At 42.6% G+C, this 24458-nt stretch overlaps 1 protein-coding gene across 6 annotated transcripts in view; it reads left to right on the top strand.

Moving 5' to 3' along the window:
* LOC123513383 (monocarboxylate transporter 9-like) overlaps window positions 1–14150 on the top strand; it is a 38493-nt gene extending 24343 nt beyond the window's left edge. The window contains exons 1-9 of one of the 6 annotated variants that reach the window (XM_045270508.1): window positions 1743–2027; window positions 2317–2567; window positions 4184–4432; window positions 5978–6107; window positions 7825–7912; window positions 10534–10801; window positions 11491–12318; window positions 12867–13058; window positions 13621–14150. In XM_045270508.1, the coding sequence (XP_045126443.1) occupies window positions 7835–7912; window positions 10534–10801; window positions 11491–12318; window positions 12867–13058; window positions 13621–13793 (1539 nt within the window). In that variant the 5' untranslated portion in view covers window positions 1743–2027; window positions 2317–2567; window positions 4184–4432; window positions 5978–6107; window positions 7825–7834 and the 3' untranslated portion in view covers window positions 13794–14150. Of the gene's footprint in view, window positions 1–1742; window positions 2028–2316; window positions 2568–2590; window positions 2611–4183; window positions 4433–5977; window positions 6108–7824; window positions 7913–10533; window positions 10802–11490; window positions 12319–12866; window positions 13059–13620 lie in introns of those variants that run through there. The other 5 variants (XM_045270506.1, XM_045270509.1, XM_045270507.1 and 2 more) reach the window with 5 other exon arrangements.
* The last annotated feature ends 10308 nt before the right edge of the window (window positions 14151–24458 follow it).

Genomic DNA, 24458 nt, shown 5'->3' with positions numbered 1-24458 from the left:
TTGTAACAATGGAGCGCCGGATGCGGCGCGGCCGTCTGATGTGATCACGTGCATAGAACTGTGTGTGTTTCTCACGACACTCTGTCGGATGTGGCGGTGCGGCGGTCCGGCGCAGCAAGCTGCGGCACAGTGCGGTAGAAACGGCAACGCCGCATTAGTGTGACATCTCTCATTGGTTTGTGTGTGATATCACCATGTGCGGCGCCGCATATGGTTTCGCCGCATAGTGTGACACCGGCCTTACTCGTGGTGGTGGTGCTGGTGGTGGCGGTGGTGGTGATGGTGACACCTGTACTATTACTTCGTTTGGGTTTGGTCAAGCCTGCACACCTGATGGAATTATTGCAGAATCTAATTACATTGTCTTCATTTATCACCATTTTGCTTTTCTTTCACTGGTGTTGTTGAAAGTGTATCGTGTAAGTTCCGCAATGCACGTGGACATGAATTTGTGAAGACATCTGCGTCATTAGCATTTTGATCAAGCGTGGATGAAATGAAAGAAAATGAATCGATACAGTATGTTATTACTCTTTTTTGGTCTTCTTTACTGCTTCCTTATCGCTTGTGTTAATCAAAAGTGTATCATGGAAATTTCTCAATATACGTGTCCATAGATTCATAAAAACATCAACGCGTTAGTATTTCAAACGAGAATGGAGAGAAAAAGAAATATAAGTGTCACGGTGTAGAATTGTGTAACTCAAGACCCTTACTGAGGAAAGCTTTGCCCTCTCACCGTGACTGTTTCTGAAGGCCATACAGATTAACTGGAGTGTCGTGTTAGTAATGTAGAAACCGTATTGTATTAACCTGTCGCTAGAATCATAATGTCTCCCTTAAAAGCCTGAGGAACTTCAACTAGTAGTGTAAATGTGGTCAGAAGTCTTTCAGGATATGGTCCCAGATTCCTAGTAATAAGAAAATGAGTAACTACTCGTAAATAGAAAGGCAATTTAAGCACCAACAAACAAATATTAAAGGTTATGGAGGGACGTTGGTGCATTGATTTAAGTGACAATGAAGTGTGAGATGGTGAACACAAGCGACACCAGAGCGGATGTAATTGCAATGCAATGAAGATGCAGAACGTAGCGGGTGGCACTGTGTCAACCCTCTCAGCCTCGGATCGTCGATAACACAAGTGAGATAGTGGCAGGGGCACAGATGGCGCTGCAGAGTCAGGTCATTGAATCCAATCCTCAGAATATGTAGAAATATTTATAGTAGTGTTGTTACAATTGATTACACCAATTCTTAAACAAGTTCTCTTTCTCTCTCTCGTCCTTGTTCTCTTCCTCCTCTTCTTCCTCCTCCTCCTTCTCTTCCTCATTTTAATACTGGTGTTGCATTTTTCATAAGAGACTTACTGGCAATCTTTATGTGTCATCGTAGCAACACAACCTAGCGAATATGAATCTGCTACTATGGAATTTAACGCGTGTGCTGGTGATGGCCGGCGTGAGTGGCATGCTTACTTCGTTGTGTGGCGTAGTGGGTCCGCGTCCGTGACCTATTGCCCTTGCCATCCCTCCCAGTGCACCACACGCGCCTACGAGCATATAGATGTTGGTTTCTTATACATTTATACACGTGTCAGGAGACCAGGCCATGAACGCACCCACACCTCCCCCTGCGTGCCAGACTCCGTGGTAAGCAGTGACAAGAAGGTTCGTTCGGCGTGTTAGTGTACTAGTGGCGGGTAACACAGTGCAGTTACTTAATATAACCCTGAGATTACTGTGCTGATATTATGTAACCAGAGAAGAGGCGAAAGTTGAGGCATCCAGAAAGGCTCTGTCTCTCCCAATGGAGGGAACTGAAACCATAGCGTCACCAACACGTCACAGTGACGCAACGACCCACAGCCAGGCAAGCCCGGCGTCTGCCCTCCAGCCCTGGCAATGGTGCGATACAGACACGCTGCCAGACCGCTCCTGAAGCATTCCGCGAAGACACTCGTCCTTCTTCCTCCTGCTGGTGAAGACGCTGATGTCATCACCCGAGGCGACAGTGAACACGCAGAGGTGAGGCAGGGTGAGGCAGGACCAGGTGCTGCAGCACACTGAGCCAAGAGGCATGTGGTGCTTATAACAACGCTGGATGCATCTTAACAGTGGCCTGGTGATGTGACGTGTTGCGGACGTGTTCAAGAGTTTATAAGTGTTGCTATTATCTTGTGATGCGTTTGTTGATTGAGTTTCAAGTAGATAAGGGTATAAAGTGTTCTTTTATGTTAAAACAAAGACATATGTGAAGCTGCAAGGTGTGGTGAGACCTACAAAATCTGCATGAAAATAACTCCTTTCTCCCTAGAATGTCAATCCTTCGAGTGTGATTACCTGAGAGTGGCGCTGCTCCTGAGAGACATAAGGCAAGAGAGAAAGTAAAAAAAATGCAATGAGATTTGTACTTAATATTTACATGCAAGTATACCTGGAGACAGACTGTGAGGTGAGGAGGAAAGTTCTGAACGGTGAGGAGTGAGATGAGCAGGTGGCTGTTGGACACGACCACAAACCTTCGAAACCAGAGACTGAGGAAGGCTGAGAAAGACGGACTAAGTGGTCAGTTAGTGCAGGCTGAGTGTGCTGAAACCTTACGTCACGTGTAAATATATGACATAATGCATGTTTGTTCTTGGGCTTCACAGGAAAACTTGTACAATATTATGTGGAAGCGGTGGTAGTAGTGGTAGTAGTGGTGGTGGTGGTGATGGTGGTGGTGGTGGTGTTAATAATGGGTACTGCTATAATTGCGGTGGTGGTGGTGATGGTGATGGACGTATGATATAATTAGCATTCGATTTAAATACACGTAATAATTTTTCATAAAAATTGAACATAAGACTTAAAATCCACGCAATACTCTCTCTCTCTCTCTCTCTCTCTCTCTCTCTCTCTCTCTCTCTCTCTCTCTCTCTCTCTCTCTCTCTCTCTCTCTCTCTCTCTCTCTCTCTCTCTCTCTCTCTCTCTCTCTCTCTCTCTCTCTCTCTCTCTCCTCCCGCCTCCCCTGGCTTCTGACCTTGGCTTAGCGAACCTGGTGCCGGAGTGTCTGTGTGCCCGTGTTTGTCTGTCCGTGTGTCTGTCTATACTACCTTCCAGTGGGTTGGGCATTAGCAGCTGCTCCCTGAGGCTTGGATATAAAAGAGCATGCAATACTTGGACCAGTGAACAGACTCTCCTTATATCCACGAGAGAGTTGTTCCAATGATTACCTTTGAAAGTAGATAATGAAGGCTGTTTTGGAAGAGATATGGAGGAGAGAGAGAGAGAGAGAGAAAGGGAGATGGGGAGACAGGGAGATGGTATGGGGGCTGCTAGAAAGTTCAAGGGTAAAGATGGGGTAGAAGAGATAACTGTACGATAAGGGAAAAAGGGGCTGGTGAATAATTTTAGTGGGGATGGAGGTAAGGGAGAAATACATGATAAGAAATGATAAGAGATATGACGGTAGAGGTTGAAGAAGATGGGTTTCTTAATGTGAATTTGTAAGAACAGTTAAGAGAAGAAAGAGTGAGAAGTAGAAGGGGAAAGGAAAGAAAAAGTTGATAAAGCAGTAACAATGCAAAAAATAGATAAAAGAATGAGTATATGAATAGAGTAGCCAAGTAAAGAAGAGAGAGAGAGAGAGAGAGAGAGAGAGAGAGAGAGAGAGAGACATGTTCTGAGTAGTAACCACTTACAAAAATGAATAAGATTACCACGAAAAGTTAATTTTGACGGATTAACTCACTCTTTCTTTATCTCTTTTCATCTTTCTCCTTAAAATTGATTACGTGCCTTGAGATAAACACTATTTTTTCATACTTTTGTTAGATTTAAATGTAGACAGAGAAATTGACTGAATGAGAAAGATATATATATATATATATATATATATATATATATATATATATATATATATATATATATATATATATATATATATATATATATATATATATATATATATATATATATATATATATATATATATATATATATAGAGAGAGAGAGAGAGAGAGAGAGAGAGAGAGAGAGAGAGAGAGAGAGAGAGAGAGAGAGAGAGAGAGAGAGAGAGAGAGAGAGAGAGAGAGAGAGAGCTATAAGTCCATTTCTAAGAAGGATCTGGCCTCGTTACCATGCTTTTGACTACTACGAATGAGAGAGAAAGAGAGATGATTTAATAAGTTCATTTCTAGGAAAGATCTGGCCGCGCTGTCGCGCCTTGACGCTGATATAATGAAGGAGCTTTGAGCGTGCATGTGCGTGTTACTCAAGGCCCACCACACTCCGCTCCTTGGAAGAAAGAAAAGAGCCACTCATAAGGACAGTGCGCCTGCTATCACGCCCTTGGCTTCACCTCTGGGCGGGGAGAGGCTGTCATTCCCTCGTCTCCTTGTTTCTTTGTTGTGATGCGCTGACTTGACCAAGGAGACGTGCATGTCTGGGTAAGTGTATGAGTCACTGACAATGTTTGGGGAGAATGCGTGGGTAACACTTGAAGGCCAGATACCGAAATTGCTATCGGTCTGTAACAAGGACTTCTGGTTATTTATCTGTTTATCTGTTTGCTCCCATTGGCGATCTACGTGTGGAAGAAGAAAATAGATACTGAACAAGGCTTCGTCCCGTAAAACTTATGTCCTTGTATGCATCAATAGGCAAACTTTTTTTTAGTCCCTTCAATACCTTGATTTTCGGGTATGATTAGACGATTTTATTTGCATTAGAAGGGTCTATGGAGGTCAGAAGATTCATGGCAGGAGTCTTTGCTGTTCTAATCCAAACATATACGTATATCTGAAGCTGTATAAAATCACCAAATACTAACCAAAGTGAATATGAAAACGTGTCCTGGTACTGAAGATATTAACCCCTTGAGTACTGGGACAGATTTTTACCTTGAGATTTGTGTATAATAAGACCATTTTATTGACATTAGGAAGGATCTATGGAGGTCAGAAGATTAATGGCCAGAGTCTATAGTCATCTAATCCCACACATGAGTTTCTGATGCTGTATAAAATCACCAAATAGTAAGCAGAATGAATATGGAAACGCGTCATGGTACTGAAGAGTTTCGATGAAGGGATGAAATATTGATTCTGATGTCTTATATTGATGCATGTACATAAATTAAAGGTATGTCTAAGCAGAAATTCAATATTAAAGGAGGTTTTGATAATGTGAAGCATCCTTTGTATAGATATTTTGTTTTAAGGTGCGTCGGTTCATAATTAGCCAGATTTGGTGAGTGGAATTATATCAACCTTTATGACTTCTGCTTAGTAAATCTTCCTTTTCCTGTACATAATTCTGAGACTCCTTTACTTGTTCCATAATCGCCTCTAAACATCATCTACCCTTTTCAGTTCCCTACCCCCCTCCATTTTTTTTCTTTTCCTTTTTTTTTTTGTGTGTGTATGTGTGTGTGTCTGTGTGTGTGTAGTTTTAAAGATCTGATGCATTACTTTTTGCTGGTATTGCTTCGTGGGACATTGAAGTTCTAATGAAGTGGTGGTGGAAGGGAGCGCGCCACAGTTCAGTCCGTTAATACTCGTGATAAATCCTTGCAAGAGCTCCAAACTAACCCAAACCAGAAGCGCCTCTTACGCAACATCAACTGTTGCCGGCACGCTTTGTGTTATGTGACTTGTGGTGCCTTGTTGTTTTTAATCAATCTTGTTGTTTTACAGATCAGTGTGACATTATGTTGCTTTACTCTATGTGTTAGTCTTTCCTTCTTGCAGATCACCACCACCATCACCAACAGCATCACTAACAGCATCATCACCATCTTCATCCACACCAACACACTCATTACCACCATACATTCCTCACCATTATCATCATTACCGTCAAAGCCACCACCATCCCTACCACTATCATCACCACAATTATCATCACCATTACTATTACCCAGTCACCATCACTTCAGCATTTCACCATTCAGCTCCATTCACAATACCAAGCTCCCTCCTGTCTCTCCCTAGCGTGTGTCTGCGTCAGGAGGGCTGGAGGTTCGCCGCGCACTCACCAGAGTACACCATTTGTCCTTAACCTTGAGGGAGTGTGTGGCTTGGTGACTTGGTGCAGGCTTCCCTAATCTGCCCGTAGCAACAGGTGGGTCACGTGCGGCGCCTGTAGGTTGTGTGGCTGGCAGTGTGAAGAAACAAGACGACCCCATGACCAGTAACGCAAACACTCTGCTCCCTCTCCTCGACTATTTTCAAAGGCCACAGAGATCATTATAATTGTTGTTAGCCCCTTCAGTACTAAGACGCATATTTTACCTTGATTTTTGGGTATGATTAGGCAGTTTTATTTGTATTAGGACGGGTCTATGGAGGTCAAAAGATTAATTGCCACAGTCTTTACTATTCTAATCCCAACATATGTTTTTCGAAGCTGTATAAAATCGTCGAAAACAGTAACCAGAATGAATATGAAAACGCGTCCTGGTACTGAAGAGATTAAGCGTTCCGATGAAGTGATGAGATATTGACTCTTATGTCTTATATTGATGCATGTACACAAATTAAAGGCATGTCAAAGCAGAAATTCAATACTAAAGGAGGTTTTCATAATGTAATGTATCCTGGTACTGAAGAGATTAAGGGTGTTTTTCGCGTTGCTAACTTAAATACTTTATTAATCTGTCATTAGAACCAATAAAAACATTCTGAAAATTCAATAACATTAACTAGAGCCGTTTGTAATTAGTGAGGGTGTGGCTGCAAGTGTTTCAGAATATACCGGTGTGGTGTGGCGGGATTAGAGATAAGCATTCGTTGTGGTTTACCTGAGTGTTCATGTTCTCTCCTTTCCTTGATGAACTGTTTGGATATGGATTTATAAGGGTAACTGTAACAAGCCGTCAGGAATACACGTGGCTGTCCCTTTATATTGAATTCTTACCTATTTCCACCTGTGATCCCTCTCATAAATTCATCTGATCTTGTAAAGCTCCCTAATGGCTCAACACTGACAACCTGATTGCTGTGTCCTCTCCACTCATCTGCTACTCTGAAAACTTATTCCATTTACTGTCTTTTATATATCTTTTTTTGTCAAGTTTGGTGTCAATATGTTTTGTTTTGATGACTTATTCTGAGAACTTTTTCCTGTGTCACTCTCGCTATGTCCTCTGTACCACTTAAAGACTTATTTATTTATATTTTTCTATTTCTTGTCTTTATTAATTTGTTTACCTGTTAATAGAATGTGTGTTAATTAGTTCTGTTCTCTTTCAATATGTTTGGTTATAGGTTTATTTATGAGTTGCCTCTTGTTTATTCTTTTTTTTCTTCTCTTTTCTGATTATTTTTATTTGGTTTTGTTTATTTCTATTTTCTGCTTCAACTGAATTTTCCTTAACTTGTACACGTGTTGATTTACCTGAAGTATCTGTTCCTTTGCTTGTTAAACTATTTACTTATGCATTCATTTATACATTGACGTTTATATTTCTTTCTGAATTATTCTTTAACTGTATTTTCCTGAACTTATTTACATATGTCGTGGTTTTCGTGTGGTTGTTAATCTTTCATTTAAACATTTGCTCTTGTTTTTTTTTTTTTTTTTTTATATCAACATTTTTTTTTTTTCATTAACTTTCACTAAATACCAGTACTGATGGATCGGCTTTTCATCTGTTTCATCTGTGTCTCTTTGTCCTTATTGTTGCCTTCAGTGTTATTTTTTCATGTAGGAAAGAGGCCCAACCAAGGGCAAAAAAAAAAAAAAAAAAAAAAAAAGGAAGAGATTAAAACAAAAATGTCCCACTTGGGTGCTGGGTTTCTACAGTGTGTTGTTGTTACTAAAACCTTGGATTCTTCAGGTGTGGTAGAATGCCGGTGGTGCGGCAAGGGAGGCCACCTGACGGAGGATGGGGCTGGATGGTCATCGCTGGCGCCTTCCTCACTCTGGTAAGCTTGATACAGTTTCGTATTTAAAAACCTTTCTCTGCTTCTCCACTACTTTCACAATGCTCTAGTTGCAATGACACGTATTTTTAATGATGTTTTTATGGCTCTAGCAACATTTGAACAAGATTTATGCACTGGAGAAACACCTTCGCCCACCTTGTTAATTGTCTCTGTGGCACTTGAAATAGTCGTGGTGTGAGAGAGAGAGAGAGAGAGAGAGAGAGAGAGAGAGAGAGAGAGGATAGTTTCTGAATATGGACTAATGCAGACTGATCTCTCTCTCTTTGGCATCTTTAGTGTCCTCTCTCTCTCTCTCTCTCTCTCTCTCTCTCTCTCTCTCTCTCTCTCTCATTTTTATGCTTCTTCTCTTAATTCTTTCTCTACGTCTTTTTTTATGTGTTCCTACTTTTTTTTTTATCTTACTTGTAGCTGCTTTTTAGTTTTATTTTCTATTTTTTTTTCTTTTAACTCCTTCAGTACTGGGACGCATTTCTACCTTGAGTTTTGTGTGTGATTAGACGATTTTATTGACATTAGGAAAGGTCTATGGAGGTCAAAAGATTAATAGCTTGTCTTCACTATCTTAATCCCCACATAAGTTCCTGAAACTGTTTAAAATCATGAAAATACTAAGCAGAATGAATATGAGAACACGTCATGGTGCTGAAGGGCTTAATTTCCATGAAGAGGTGCTTTACAATCATCTGGTAGTGGTGCTGATGGTGCTCCGTCATGCAAGTCTCGGCTCAGAGGATGAAGAGAGACTGGCAAATAGGTATCATGTAGTACTCGAGACACTCAAAATTTGGCAGCTCACTCAGTTTATGGTCAACAGCTGTGTGTGTGTGTGTGTGTGTGTGTGTGTGTGTGTGTGTGTGTGTGTGTGTGTGTGTGTGTAATTCATCTCGGTCTCCTGCTGGTCATCCAGCCAGTCTTCCCCATTACGGAGCGAGCTTAGACCTCATAGACCGATCTTCGGGTAGGACTGAGACCACATCACACACAACACACACCGGGAAAGCGAGGCCACAACCCCTCGAGTTACATCCCGTACCTATTTACTGCTAGGTGAACAGGAGCCACACATTAAGAAGCTTGCCCATTTGCCTCGCCGCTTTCCGGAATTCGAACACGGGCCTCTCGATTGTGAGTCGAGCGTGCTAACCACTACACTAGGCGGTGTGTGTGTGTGTGTGTGTGTGTGTGTGTGTGTGTGTGTGTGTGTGTGTGTGTGTGTGTGTGTGTGATGGGTCTTACTGCGCTCATGTTCTTTATGATTCGTCAACTTCTTTTCTGCTCTTCTCTCGGACCTCTCTCCACACACTCACACACACACACACACACACACACACACACACACACACACACACACACACACACACACACACACACACACACACACACACACACACACACACACACACACACACACACACACACACACACACACACACACACACACACACACACACACACACACACACACACACACACACACACACACACACACACACACACACACACACACACACACACACACACACACACACTTGGTTAAGTTAGATCCATAGTTAAGTTAAGCATTTCATTTCATTGTTTTAATGTCCCCCCTGTACATTTTCAGTGTAATTTTTTGTTTACATTGCCAAATTAATAAACCGTATATTATTATTATTATTATTATTATTATTATTATTATTATTATTATTATTATTATTATTATTACACACACACACACACACACACACACACACACACACACACACACACACACACTGATCCTGAAAATTAATCGACAACCTTCAAATCACGAGTAAGCAGGAGTGGCCGCCATCTTCTCTCCGGTCACTGCAGGCGCCATGATGCTGTCTCAGATCTTGGCTAGGTTTAAATTGACTTCTTATTTATTTTAACTCGTTTATTTGTGTCTTGGAAGTTTTTTTTTTTTTTTTTACACGTGTATTTTATGTCCTTTATATTCATGTTCAGGGAAAACACAATGATTTAGTCGTTACTGAACGGTATACTTTTATTTTTTGGGGACACAGTTTTCGAAAAGGTCTTAAGTGACTTTCTTTATTCAGTCTTTAACTAAAACTTTATCGTTTCTAGAAAAATAAAGCGATTTTTATTCTTATTTTTTGTGAAGTTCAACAAATGAAGTTTAGAGTGATTCTAGCTCTGTTAAGAATTGAAACTTCATTAGAGATCGATGCTCTATTGTTTTTTTTTTTTTTTTCTTAAACTGACATGTAACTACATGTAGGTGTGCTGTTTTATATCCCGGGAAGCTGGTGGCTCTACAGTACAGGGTTTTATTTCCTACCTGAATGTGGCGAGTTATATCTTTTCTTCAAACGCGTCATGAGATGCTGCGTTATCAGAACATAAGAAAAGAAGAAAAAAAATTGTTTTTTAGTCTCGCTTCAAATGGAATATCCCTCATCCCTTGTATCTTTTTAGACCACCTCCTTTGCATTGATTCTAATACACCTCTTTGTTGTGAGGCCAAAACTCTGTCAATTTCAAGTTCCTCCTTCATTTACCATGTATTCTGAATCCATAACACGTTTCTTGGCACAGCGTCCTCCTGTCACCCTGTCCCTCTCTTCTTCCTGCAGTTTGTCCTCGCCGTGTTCTCCCTCGGGTACTCCATCTTGTTCTCGGAGTTCCTGATGTCCCATGGCGCCTCGTCCGCCACCATTGCCTGGATCTTCAACCTTCACGTCTTTTTGTGGAACGCGGTGGGGGTGTTCACGGGTCCCCTCACTAAAGAGATGGGCTTCAGGAAGGTCAGCATGATCGCCACCTTCCTTGCCAGCATCTCGCTCTTCTTCCTCGTCTTCGCGGACTCCATTTGGTACCTCCTAGTGTTCTACGCGCTAGCAGGTCAGTGGGCGGGTGGTTGAGGTGAGATGTCTCGGGTGTTGAAGATTGAATGAATGATTTGTGCCTTTTTTACAGTGGGAGTGAGTTGGTGAGTCATCCGTTGTGCATATTATTTTGTCATTCTAAATTTTAGATGAGTGAAATGCGGGACTGACTGAACGCTTTTGCTTCAATGAGTTTGCGAGATGGGAAACACATACATGGAATAAGTATAAAAAAAGGAATTAGGGAAGTGTGTGTGTGTGTGTGTGTGTGTGTGTGTGTGTGTTTCACTGTTTGATCTGCTGCAGTCTCTGACGAGACAGCCAGACGTTACCCTACGGATCAAGCTCAGAGCTTATTATTTCCGATCTTCGGATAGGCCTGAGACCAGGCACACACCACACACCGGGACAACAAGGTCACAACTCCTCGATTTACATCCCGTACCTACTCACTGCTAGGTGAACAGGGGCTACACGTGAAAGGAGACACACCCAAATATCTCCACCCGGCCGGGGAATCGAACCCTGGTCCTCTGGCTTGTGAAGCCAGCCAGAGGACCAGGTGTGTGTGTGTGTGTGTGTGTGTGTGTGTGTGTGTGTGTGTGTGTGTGTGTGTGTGTGTGTGTGTGTGTGTGTGTGTGTGTGTGTGTGTGTGTGTGTGTGTGTGTGTGTGTGACAAAAGCACCACTGTGGTCTTCTCCCCAGGGCTGTTTGGAGGCCTGGGCGCCAAGCCGTGCTACCTGCTTCTCACCTTGTACTTTGACCGCAAGCGTGGCCGCGCCAACGCTTTCCTCATGTCCGGGGTTTGCAGCGCGCAGTTCGTGGGTCCCCTGCTGATCCGCTATCTGCTGGCGGAGTACTCCCTGAAGGGCGCCACGCTCATCATCTCCGGCATCGTATTCAACAGCCTGGTGGGCACGGCACTGTACCAGCCCGTGGAGTGGCACCTCAAGAAGGACGAGGAGGAAGACTCCCTCAAGGATGAGCTGACGGGAGACAAGGAGTTGGGCGAGGCAGACCCTGACGCGGGGGTGACGGATGAGATGCGGTCGAGGGAGGCGTTGAGGCGCAAAAAGTTCGGGGAGAGTTTGTCCCGCCGGCCCAGCGAGATGTCCATGCTGTCCCTGGCGGTGTCCAACATCGACCTGTCCAGCATCCCGCCCTCCAGCCGCCGCGCCTCCTTCTCCCTGGAGACCACTGACGGCGAGGACGCGGGTGGCTTCTTGACGGCGACGGCGAGGGTGGTGAGGACCGTGGTGGCTGACTTCAAGGTCCTCAAATCCCTGCGCGCTCTTATCATCGTGATGGGCGGCGTGTTCACCGTCAGCGCCTACCTCAACTTCCTCATGATGGCGCCCTTCGCCATCCAGCACCTCGGCTACTCCCTCTCAGAGGCCGCCTGGTGCATGTCCATGGCCGCCATCGCTAACTTCGCGGCGCGCCTCGTCACCTCCGGCCTCTCTGACCAAGCGTGGTTCAACATCCGCTACGCCTACATGTCCGGCGCCATCATCATTAGCTTCACCACCGCCGGTAAGGCCCTGGTCACTGCGATGAGCAGGTCAGTGGTGCGCGGTGCACGGTGCAAGTGTCGCCTTTGTGTCACCACTGCCTTGCTTTCCTTCTCATTGTCTGGGTCTTTCGTTCTCTTTCTTCTCTTTCCTCGCCTCATCCTCTTAACTCTGCGTTTGCTACATTTGCATTCCAGGCATTACACGTTCATGATTTAACTTTATTGTTTACTTCTGATTAGGATTTCAATTTTTTCTTACGTATTGAATAGTTTTGTTTGATGAAATTAACAACATTGGAGTATTTTCACGAAGAATCATTGTCTGTGTGAATGAAAGGGTAAGTTACATGATGAGATTCAACAATATTACTTTGGTTTCTTCATTATATTCTTCATTTGCCTAAAGTTCACTAGCCTTTAGTTCCTTCTCTGTTATTGCTTGTCCTTTCCTCTTATGCTTTATTTATCTCTTTTTTACAATACCCTTCTTCCTTTCTCACAGCAACTCCACCCACTGTTCTCACTCCTCCTGTTCCTTCCCTTAACACTCCTCCTCCTCCTCCCTCAGTGTTTGGCTTCCTGCAGGACCTCACGCACATCCAGGTGGCCATGGCGGTGTGGGGCTGCGGGGTGGGCATCAACATTTCCCTCATCGTGCTCCTCATGCCTCACTTCATGGGCGCTGAGAAGACGCCCGCTGTGTTTGGCGTTCATTCTCTCTTCTTATCATTCTCCTTGATAACAATCGGGCCTATTTTTGGTAAGTGGCAAGATTGTATTAGTTATCTGTATCGTCTTATTGATTTACCTTACTTACCATGCCTAGGAATTTATGGGAACTAAGGCTCGTATTCTGGAACACTTGCGTTTCACCTCCATTATTTCGAAAGGCTATTTTTAAATGTACACCAGTCTTTTAAGGTGCTTTTACGCTTCTAAAGGCAGAGCGATAAAATTTCTACATTCCTGACTGGAGAAAACTCTTAAAAACCTCGCAGATCATCTCTATGGCCTTGGAAAATAGTCGTGGTTAGAGAACAGCGTTTGTGAATAATCATTTAGTTAAATAGAACAGTTACTATTATTTCTTAACCATTTTTTTTAGACGCAGTATTAGAAAATGGAGAGTTTTATTGGGTAACATATCTATTTTTCCTTAGGCTGCATGAGGGATTGATTGTAGAAGTTGTGTATGTTCATGTTCCAGACCAATCCCTCCGGTGAATAGGAAGTGTGCTATACGATGCTAACAAACATGTTCAATCACGTGGTATTTCAGAAAATGTATGTGTTTTAGGGATAACTTTTCTGTTTCTCCGCAGGACTGGTGAGGGACTGGAGTAAAAGCTACACGGTGACAATGTTAGTCATGGGCATCACAGCTGGGTTGAGTGTCCTTCTGTGGTGCCTCATGCCCGCCGCCATCGCCCATGACAAGAGAATCGAGGAGGAACAGGGGAGGAAGGAGCAGGAGGAGGCGGAGAGGAAGGTGTGACGTTGCAGTTGTTAGCCTTTCCTGCATTGAGACGAGCGTGTCCTGCCTCGCCCTCCTCGCCATGTGTTGTACAGTACTTGTATTGAGTGTGTGGCGAGAACTGTAAGACTGTGAGCAAAGGTGAGTGGTTGCCAGGCGAGTGTGTGTGTGTGTGTGTGTGTGTGTGTGTGTGTGTGTGTGTGTGTGTTCCTAACAGAATATATCAGTGGAATGGCAGTGCATGTATGTAACGTAATGGTGTCTCGTGACCTTCTTGTGTATAAACTGCATTCATTGAACTCGCTCTCTCCAGTGGAAGGAGCACCATTGTGATATTATGAACTTATCACCGCTGATATTATAAACTCTCTATTTGGATTTATGTTCTTTATTTCCTTTATTGTCACGTTCCATTCACTGATAACCTTTGTGATGGAGGGATTGAAGTGACATGCATCTGATAATCTGGGAGACACAAGAGCCTAGTTAGAAAGATGGCACACGTAGGCCTGTCTCCTGAAACGCTCTGCTCTCTCACCAAGACTATTTGCAAGCACCATCATTAGGCGGGTTCTAAAGAGTGTTTCTCCTATTGCTACTATAGAAAACTTGTTAATCTGTTACTAGAGTTATAAAATCTTTAAAAAAATATACGTGTAACTTCAATTAGAGAATTTTCAATGTAGTGAAGTGTTATATAATAAAGTCCATTACTTTTTCTTATTTACAACATGTGACCTTTCACGGGAATTTATAGGTTAAAGGGGTTACTTTTTGGGATACCTCCTATCTGAAAGCCCACCTGCTAGGAAACCGTTACCGCGAGTGAGAAAGCCCTACCTACACTCGGACCGTGGACAAGATTCGACCCCGTGCGCTTAGAGACCCCTCGGACCCCCAAAGTACGCATGGTCCCACTGTACCACTGTATTATTTACCCAGAAAGCCATAAAAACACCCTCAAAACCACGTGTAGCTTCAACCAGAGACTTTGAACAATAGTGGATGTGTGGCGGAAGCGTTTCAGAATATAGCCCATCCACTTAGAATAAAGATAAAAAGAAAAAAAAAAGAAAAAGAAAAAAATTACCCTTATAACCCCGTGAAACTTTATCTAGGTGCTTTGTACAATGATGGATGCGTGGCTGAAGTGTTGCATACTGTAGTCCATCCCCGTAGAAAGCCACAAAGACACTTACAACCACATGTAACTCCAACTAGAGGCTATGAACAGTGGAGAGAGAGAGAGAGAGAGAGAGAGAGAGAGAGAGAGAGAGAGAGAGAGAGAGAGACATCCTTGAAACCCCGACAAACTTTAACTAGAGGCTTTGAACAATGGTGGATATGCTGCAGAAGTGATTTAGAGTCCATCCACTTAGGACAGAAGCAGGCGAGGCTACTACTACTACTGTTGGTATTATTATTATTATTATTATTATTATTATTATTATTATTATTATTATTATTATTACTATTATTGTTTTTATTATTATTATTATTATTATTATTATTATTATTATTATTATTATTATTATTATTATTAATAGTAATAGTAGTAGTAGTAGTTGTAGTAGTGGTGGTGGTGGTGGTGGTGGCCTCTGTATAATTAAGTCACCATGCTTAATGTTATAATTGTATCCATATCGTTTTTGCCGTATTTAAAATAGTGAAGACTGTGGCCATTGATCTTCTGACCTCCATAGACCCTTCCTAGGTAAAATCATCCAACCATACCAAAAAACCATGGCAAAAAAAAAAAAAAAATAAAAAAATAAATAATAAATAAAACCACGTCCCAGTACTGAAGTGTTTAAAGCAGGAGTTCTCAACCTTTTTATCGTTAAGAACCCCCATCTACCCGAACCCCCAGTTTTATCACATGGAATGTGGAACTCAATATGCAATGGTACTGCAAAGGAAATCTTATGAACCCCCTGGGGTTTCGCGCTATCAGGACGGCCACTGTCCATGAGCAGATATCATTAGGTCTCTATGACGCTGAAGACGTCTATGTAGAACGGTTTGGTTGGTAATAGACAATCTCATTATCAGACTTTGATTTCTAAGATATGAAAATAATCTCATTTAGGGGGCTTCATATGTTCACGGTGTCTTGTAGTCTACTTACTAACCTAGAAGGAAAGAAAATATCATACTAACTTTGAGTTATCAATTGAGGAAAAAGTCATTTTTGTCCCAGGAATAGAGCTAGATGGTATACAAAAAACACACAATGCATAGTTATAACCTAACTCTACTATTACAGCGTCTTTTGTCGTACATACATGTTTAAAAGTACTTTACCTATCTTGATATCTCCTTATGTGACAGAAGAATATCCAAAATATACGATATGCAGTTGACCATCTTTTCTGTGAAATATTACGATATCTGTTGAATCTGGCAACTTCAACGGGAGTTTGGGTCCTCTCCTAGTGTTTCCTTATATTTGAAACATTGATATTTACACGTCATTGTGATCAGGAAATAAAGGAAACTAAGTTTTTTTTTTCTAAGAGCATGAAATAGAAAAAAAATAAGACAAGCAAAATGTCTACAGGTGGCAGTTTATGTATAAGACAAGCAAACCTGTGTGCACTCATCCACTCTATCCAGAAGCTTAACTAATTTTCAAAAGTTCCCCAATAGTTACACAACTACCATTGGTCTACTGTTTCTATCCAGTTATCTACAAACACGTACACATTCACGGCAGCAACATGCAAAGTACACTAAATACTCCGGAGCAAAGCTGCCTCACCTTGTTTCATTAATCAGCTAACTCTTGCACACTTTCAGACCAAAGCTATTTTTCATTTACCATCGACGATTTTATATTCGAATCAAAATTTAAACGACGATTGAGAACTTTCGGCCTAAAGTTGTTGAGGGCCGTGACGGCCTTGGGCGCCGCACGGGGGAAGGAGGTGGCTGTCGGGTCCGGCCTGGGGCCCAAGGCAGGAACTGGCTGCAGGTCCTTCTTTTCCTTGGTGGCCTCAAGCTTCACTACTAGTCGTCCACTTGCAGCGCCTCACACTAGGCAAGGGTCGCCATAAGCAAGAGATCAATGTCTACCACTCACCAGATGGTGCCGTGAGGGGCCCTAAAGGGGTGATAAGGGCTCCTTGCATAGAGTCTGGTGGTGAGTGGTGTGTACGGGTCCCTGCTTATAATGACACCGGGCTGAACAACTCGCCATGAACGAGGGCACGCTGTGCGCCATGAGCCAGGCACTGACAGTACCAGTGATCCTTTACGTTAGGTTAGGTTAGGTTAGGTAAAAAGGACTCACTTCATGACAGTGCTTGGGGAGTGGTGTGTGGCGGGTCATTGCTCATGGCGACCCGTGTGAGGCATTGCAAGGTTGCATCGTCATTGCTCTCATAACCACGGGACTGGGGTTGACCCTTTCTGGGTGAAAAGTTTCGTCCCAGTACCTGTATAGGTAATAATACTTTGAATCGTTTCGCCATCGCCATCGCCGCACCGTTAGCCTCGATAAACGGATCGTTATCCTCGACAAACACATCTTTACCGTGGACACTGGAATCGCAACCTGTCGTGGAATCCCATTGTTAACGTGGACTCATTTTCCTTTGCGGCTTCAAGCTCACTGGTTGTCGTCAACTTGCAGCGCCTCACACTAGGCAAGGGGTCGCCTTAAGCAGTCTGCCGTGTCTACCGTCCACCAGATGATGCCGTGAGGGGCCTTTAAGGGGTGATAAGGGCTCCTTGCATAGAGTCTGGTGGTGAGTGGTGTGTACGGGACCTCTGCTTATAATGACACCGTGCTGAACAACTCGCCATGAACGAGGGCACGCTGTGCGCCATGCACCAGGCACTGACAATACCAGTGGTCCTTTACGGGGTGAAAAGGACTCACTGACAGTGTTTGGGGAGTGGTGTGGCGGGTCAGTGTTCATGGCTACCCGTGTGAGGCGCAGTGAGGTGGCAGCGTCACTTTCCTCGCACTCAAGGGTCTGAGGTGAACCCTTACGGGGTGAAAGGGCTCATCTCAGTACCTCTGTAAGCAAGTGAACTTCAATTGCGTCGCAGTGAGGTGGCAGCGCCACTCTCCTCACACCTGAGTGTGTGGGATGGACCCTGTCGGGGTGAAAGGGTTCATCCCAATACCTGTGTAGGCAAGTGAACTTCAATTGCGGCGCAGGAAGGTGGCAGCGTCACTTTACTCGCACCCAAGGGTCTGGGGTGGACTCTTACGGGGTGAAAGGGTTCTTCCCAGTACCTGTGTAGGCAAGTGGACTTCAATATTGTGTCGTGAAATCGCATCGTGAGAACTGGAACCGCATGACATCGTGGAAACCGGCATCGTTACCGTGGAAACTGGAATTGCATCTTGATCGTGGAAACTGGAGTGGTATCTTTATCGTGGAATGACATGATTATTTTGGAAACTCGCATCGCTATCGAGGAAACTGGAATGGCATTGTTATCTTGGAAACTCGGAGCGCTATCGAGGAATCTGGAATCACATCTTATCATACACACTGTTATCGTGGAAGCTCTCGTGATCGTCGTTCGTTTCGTTATCTCTGAATTACTTAATTAGTCTTGGTATTATTCTTAGCCTCCGTAATAATAGAGATGTTGGTCATTTTTATCTTATCTCTTTTACTGTATTTTTTTTTCTCAGGGTATAGTTTAGTGTTCTTCAACCTTTTCTAAGTTCGTGCACCTTTTCGAGAAGCAAGGAGGACTATAAAAGAAATGCATCAATATTTGTAATTTTCCCTACTTTAAGACTGAAAATCGATAGATAACATCATTGTATATCTACCTAAACAGTCGCTATATAGTGCGAAATGTACTATAACAAAATGCCACATCTCAAACACATCAGGCCCGTGTTCCGTCTGAGTGTAATATATTACTATTGTGAATAAATCGTAATACTTTGATTAATGTCAATAGGAGAGGACCCAAACTGTCACATTTTCAGTGTTCGCAGGTTGGTTTAATTCAGGAGTGGGTCAGCATCGTCTCGCGGTACAGAGTAGTCGTCTCTAAACACTGTATTACGATGTATCTATTGATTTACCATGCTTTTACTCCTTCCAGTATTTTTCTGTTCTTATTCTACCATGGTATTTCTTTATAGTTACTTGAGTTTATACGACTAACATCATAATATAGAGCAAAACATAATTGTCTGGTGTACCAAGATCTTTCATTTCTAGAGACTTAAATACAGCACGGAACCTTAACACACATTTCACCTCGCTTCTGCACAGGTTAATTCTTCACAAGGAATGAGTAGAGCAATATTTGTTCGGTTTTCTTTATGAGAAAAAAAAAAAAATTAGCGGCCGAAACAGAAATAGTCCGAGGGTGCTGTAGTGTTTTCATCAGCGTGTTCCTGAGCTCTGTCTTGCCATAGCCTGAACATGGTATTCAGTCCAGTTCAGTTGATAGGCGGAAGTGTAGCCTGGATATCGGCACTTCCTGATGTGTTTTGGTTTGGGTTTTGTCTGGGTCTGTAGCTGTAATTAATTATTATTTATACTTTTTACTTTGTTCTCTTATTTTCCAAAAATAATATATTATTTCTTTATTTTCTTCTATACTAGATTTTTCAAAAGTAATTTTCCAATGAGGTGTGCTTCGTTTTCTGGGTAAGGACGCTGCCAATTGGAGCGTTTGGATCTTTCATTGGTGTAGGCTGGGCAATGTAGGAGGAAATGTTTATGCCTTTAGGCTATAGATCAGGGTTCTCAACCTTTTTCTCGTTAAGAACCCTCTGAGTTATAAGACCATCTACCCGAACCCCCAGTAATTTGACATCGAAAATAATGTTAATTTAGTGACTGACACTAACTCAATAGGCAAAAATATTCCGCAAAGGATGTATCATTAAATCAGCCATCTATGTACCCCTGGAAATCTTCTTGTGAACCCCTGGGGGTTCGCTAACCCCAGATTGGGAATCTCTGGACTTTAAAGGTACAGGACGGCTTCGAGACTGTTTCGAGACGGTACCGAGGCAAGGCGACTGACTCTCTGCAGCCATCTTAGTTCCGGCGTGATAGTCTTGTGGTGCGCGCGTGTAGTGGATTCTGCTCTTATTCAGATACAATTTGCTCTTTTACGGATGATTAATGGAGTTTTCTAGAGTGTTTCTCCAGTTAATAGTGTAGTAATATTGTCATTTTACCTCTAGAACCGTAAAAACACCAAAAAATCTTGAGTCAATTGAAATAAAGCTTTTTGAAATGGAGATAAAGCACATAAAAGTTTGAGAATACAACCTTCAGTGCTTTCTCGGACATTTATTATTGGTGAGGGTGAGACAGGACAGTGTAGGTGCCACGTCGAGCCAGTGCCAAGTGTGTGCAGTCATGGTGGGTGAGAAGTGTGCGTCCATGCAGTGATGTGTTGAGGGTGGCGCAGTGTTTGTGTTGGCTGGACAGAGGCAGGGACGTGTCTCATTGCATCAGTGTTGAGAATATTGTTACTTCATCAACTCCTTGGATTCAACACAGCAGTATGGCGCAGAGAGGAGGAGAGAGCAAGAGAGAGTAAGTACAGAGTTAGTTTAGACCTGAGAAGTTTGCCATTACTGATTGAAATGTGAAAATAAGGTTAGGTCTGGAATAATGAGGTCAGTTTCCTTAGCACGTGTGATGTTGCTGCCATTTCAAAACTTATTACTACTATTACTGTTACTACTGCCAGGTTAGTACTATAAGAGAGAGAGAGAGAGAGAGAGAGAGAATGACTGAGTGAGAGTGAGAGAAAATGAGTGACGCCGAAAATTTTATGAGAGAAAACGGAGATATTTTATGGTTGACTTAAATATGTAACTCGTGTATTAGTTCTTCGTTGTCTTCAGTCACGTATTTCATTAATTACTGATTTTGGTGTTTATTGCTAAGCGTGTTCTGTCAGTGAACAGAGACACAGAGAGAACGAAAGTGTTGGGATGATTGACGCTGAGACGACTGTGAAAGAAAACGAAGGCATTTTATGAGTAACTTTATGAAACCAGGATGTGTTTAGTTTACTCTCACCTTTAAATCTTTAACTGCAATACACAACACTTTCCGCACTAAATAAAGCGAAGCCTCAATAAATCTTAACAAGGAAGATAATAAAAAGAATCGGATATAAATTCATTGATTATCATTATTTATTTATTTATTTATTTATTATTTTTTTTTTTTTTGCAGTTCTTTCCCCTGCCCCTTTGCCTTCCCCCAGAGCACCTCCCCATGAAATACGCCCTACCTCTCCCCTCTCATTGCATTCCCATGGCCAGCAACACCACACTATAAAGTTTTTGACACCTGAGGGGTGAAAAGTAGACAAAAGTAGACTTCAAACACCAGACTGATCTTCCGAGTATCATTGACTATATTAACTCTGGAAAGGACTGACAATGAAACACAAAGATCTATAGAGACTTGAGACGTACAGAGAACATGCACCAGTTTTATCTTCTTCTGTATTTTTAGTTATTTATTTTTTTTCAGGAAGTACTTCAAACACCAGGCAAAGAGAGAGGTGCCGAGACATCTGTCCCTGAATTTTGACTGATTCGTTTGTTTCTTGTGTGGAGACTGCAGTTCAGTTGGGCCTCTTTTTTTTCTAATAACTTTTTTTTTGCTCCTGGTAGTTCTCCCTCTTACATAAAAAAAAAACGAAAAAAAAAAAAAATCTTCCGAGTATCATCGACTATATTAAGTATGGAAAGGACAGACAATAAAGCACAAGGAACTGTCAAGACTGAGATGGACAAAAGTGTACCAGTTTTATCTACTTACTTATTTGTCTATCTACTTTCATGCACTTAACACACCAGACTAATCTTCTCAGTATCATTGACTATATTAACTTTAGAAATAACTGGCAATATAACACAAGGTACTGTAAAGACTTGAGCCAGACAAAAGTGTACCAGTTTTATTTACTTATTTATTTTCATTAAACACTTAAAACGGCATGCTAATCTTCCGAGCACCATCGACTATATTCCCCATGAGGATGAAACATGGGGTACTGTAGACCTGAGAAGGATAGAGAACGTGTAAGAAGCCTCAAATAGAAACGGCCTTTTTTCCCATAAATATAAAGTAGCACGGGGCATAAACTCTGATAATGACCGTATGTTAAGGGTCGTTACAGGAAAGGAACCATGGAAATATTTTAGAAGGGGATGTAGGAGGAGGAGGAGGAGGAGGAGGAGGAGGAGGAGGAGGAGGAGGAGGAGGAGGAGGAGGAGGAGGAAGAGGAGGGAAGAGTAGTAGTCAGTCGCATTAGTAGATCGAAGGTGAGAGAGAGAGAGAGAGAGAGAGAGAGAGAGAGAGAGAGAGAGAGAGACGCAGGCACAAACAAACGAAGCATATCCCGAAAGACTTCAAACCTGCTAGGCTTCGAACCAACGCGTGTTTGAGCTCATCACTTGAATCACCACCGGAATGGAGTGATGACACGCTAATCCCTCTCCCCTCCCGCCTTCCTCTCCCCCCCCGCCTTCCTCTGCCCCCCGCCTTCCTCTCCCCCGCCTTCCTCTCCCCAGCCTCCTCTCCCCGCCTTCCTCTTCCCCTCTTCCCCCTTCCTCTTCCTCTTCCTCTCCTCTTCCTCTTCCCTCTCCTCTTCCTCTTCCTTCTTATCGCATTTTCCTTCCGTCTTCTTTTCTTCTTTTCTTCCTTTTCCTCCTTCCTTTTCTTTTTTCTTTTCTCTTCCTTCTTTCTTTTCCTTTTTTCTTCCTGTCTTTTTCCCTTTTCCTCTGCACTTCCTTCTCCCTTCCTCCTCTTCTCGCCTTCTTCCTCTCTCTCTCTCTCTCTCTCTCTCTCTCTCTCTCTCTCTCTCTCTCTCTCTCTCTCTCTCTCTCTCTCTCTCTCTCTCTCTCTCTCTCTCTCTCTCTCCCCCAATTTTTCTTCTGTTTTTATCTTTTTACTTCTCTCCTTTCACTAATCATTCTTCCTTTTTCTTCCCTATTTTCATCCATATTTCTAATTTCCCCTTTCTTCCCTCTTTCTTAAACCACCGCCTTCTCTTCTTCTCTCTCTCTCTCTCTCTCTCTCTGTTCTCTCTCTCTCTCTCTCTCTCTCTCTGGGAATAAATAAAACTGGTGATTTTTGAAATTTTATGTGAAAGACGCAGAAGTTTTGGTGAGTTCATGATCTTCCTATGTATGAGTTTATCTGATTTTGCATTTTTTTTTGTCTATTCATTATTTTTTTTTTGGGGGAGGGGTTTTTCCGTCTTCGTCTTCCTCCTCCTCTTCCTCTTCATCTTCCTCTTCCTCTTCCTCTTCCTCCTCATCTTCCTCTTCCTCCTCATCTTCCTCCTCCTCCTCCTCCTCCTCCTCCTCCTCCTCCTCCTCCTCCTCCTCCTCCTCCTCCTCCTGCTTCTTCTCCTTCTCCTTCACCTTCACCTTCTCCTTCTCCTCCTCTTCCTCCTCCTCCTCTTCCTCCTCCTCCTCTTCCTCCTCTTCCTCCTCCTTTCCTCCTCTTCCTCCTCATCTTCCTCTTCCTCTTTCTCCTCCTCCTCCTCCTCCTCCTCCTCCTCCTCCTCCTCCTCCTCCTCCTCCTCCTCCTCCTCCTCCTCCTCCTCCTCAGTAGCAGGAGAAGGAGGAGGAGATAAGCCGTCAGCCACACCCTTGTATCCATTTATTCATTTTCAGGAAGTGATTTTCCTTCCAAATTTGCGTTCTTTCCATCCGTTCCTTTCTATTCTTTCCCTCTCATTTTATTACCTTGTTTTCCTCCCACTCTTTTATTTTCCTCTCTTCTCCTTCTCTTCTTGATTTGCGTATTTCATCTGTTTTCCTTTCCATTCCCTTTCGTTATCATTTTGTCTCTCGTACTTCTCCTTTCGTCTCTTCTTTTGTTTCCCTATTCGTCATTCTTCACAACCTATCATTGTTTTGATTATGCCTCTTACCTCTTTCTCTTCTTCATTTTGCGGGTTTTTTTTTCCTTCTACATTTCCTTCGTCTTATTTTCGTCTCTTGATTGTCTCATATTTCTCCTTTCGTCTCTTCTCTTTCCCAATTTTCTGTTCTTCCTACCCTATCATTGTTTTGATTATGTTTCTTACTTTATTCTCTACTTCTTTTCCTCTTTTTTTCCTTCTGCACTTCCCTTGCCTCTCATTTGATCCCTTTTCTCTTATTTATTCATTATTTTCTTTATTTTCTCCTTGTTATTTTTCTCTCATATCTTCCTCCTTTCACTCTTGTTTTCCATCGTATTTTTTCCTCCTTCCTTCCTTCCTTCCATTTACTCTCCAAACCTATCGTTTTTCATCATTATTTTCCCCCTTTCATCCATTTATTTTCATTTATCTTTCCTGCTTTCCTCTCCTTTCTTCCTTCCTTTCTTTTCTTTCTCTCAACACATTTATCCTCCAGTCTTACCCCGTCTTTAAATTTCCTCACACATCTTCTTCCTTCCCTCCCTCTTCCTCCTTCTTTAATTTCCCTAAACCCTGCCCTTCCTCCTCCTCACCTTCCCTTCCACCTACTATCATCTTTTAAGACGAAGGGAAAACAATTAAGTAGTGATATTCATTTAAATTTAATAAGATTCACTCGTATATTTTTCGCTTACCCAATTCGAAGAGAGAGGGAGAGGGAGAGGGAGAGGACGAGGGAGAGATTTAACTGTAGAAATAAGTAAAAAAATGGGAAATAAAACCTATAGTTATGAAAATTCCGAGTCA

This window comes from Portunus trituberculatus, chromosome 36, assembly GCF_017591435.1.
Source record: "Portunus trituberculatus isolate SZX2019 chromosome 36, ASM1759143v1, whole genome shotgun sequence".
In the NCBI taxonomy this organism is placed as follows: Eukaryota; Metazoa; Arthropoda; class Malacostraca; order Decapoda; family Portunidae; genus Portunus; species Portunus trituberculatus.
This window is presented reverse-complemented; position numbering and strand designations above follow the sequence as displayed.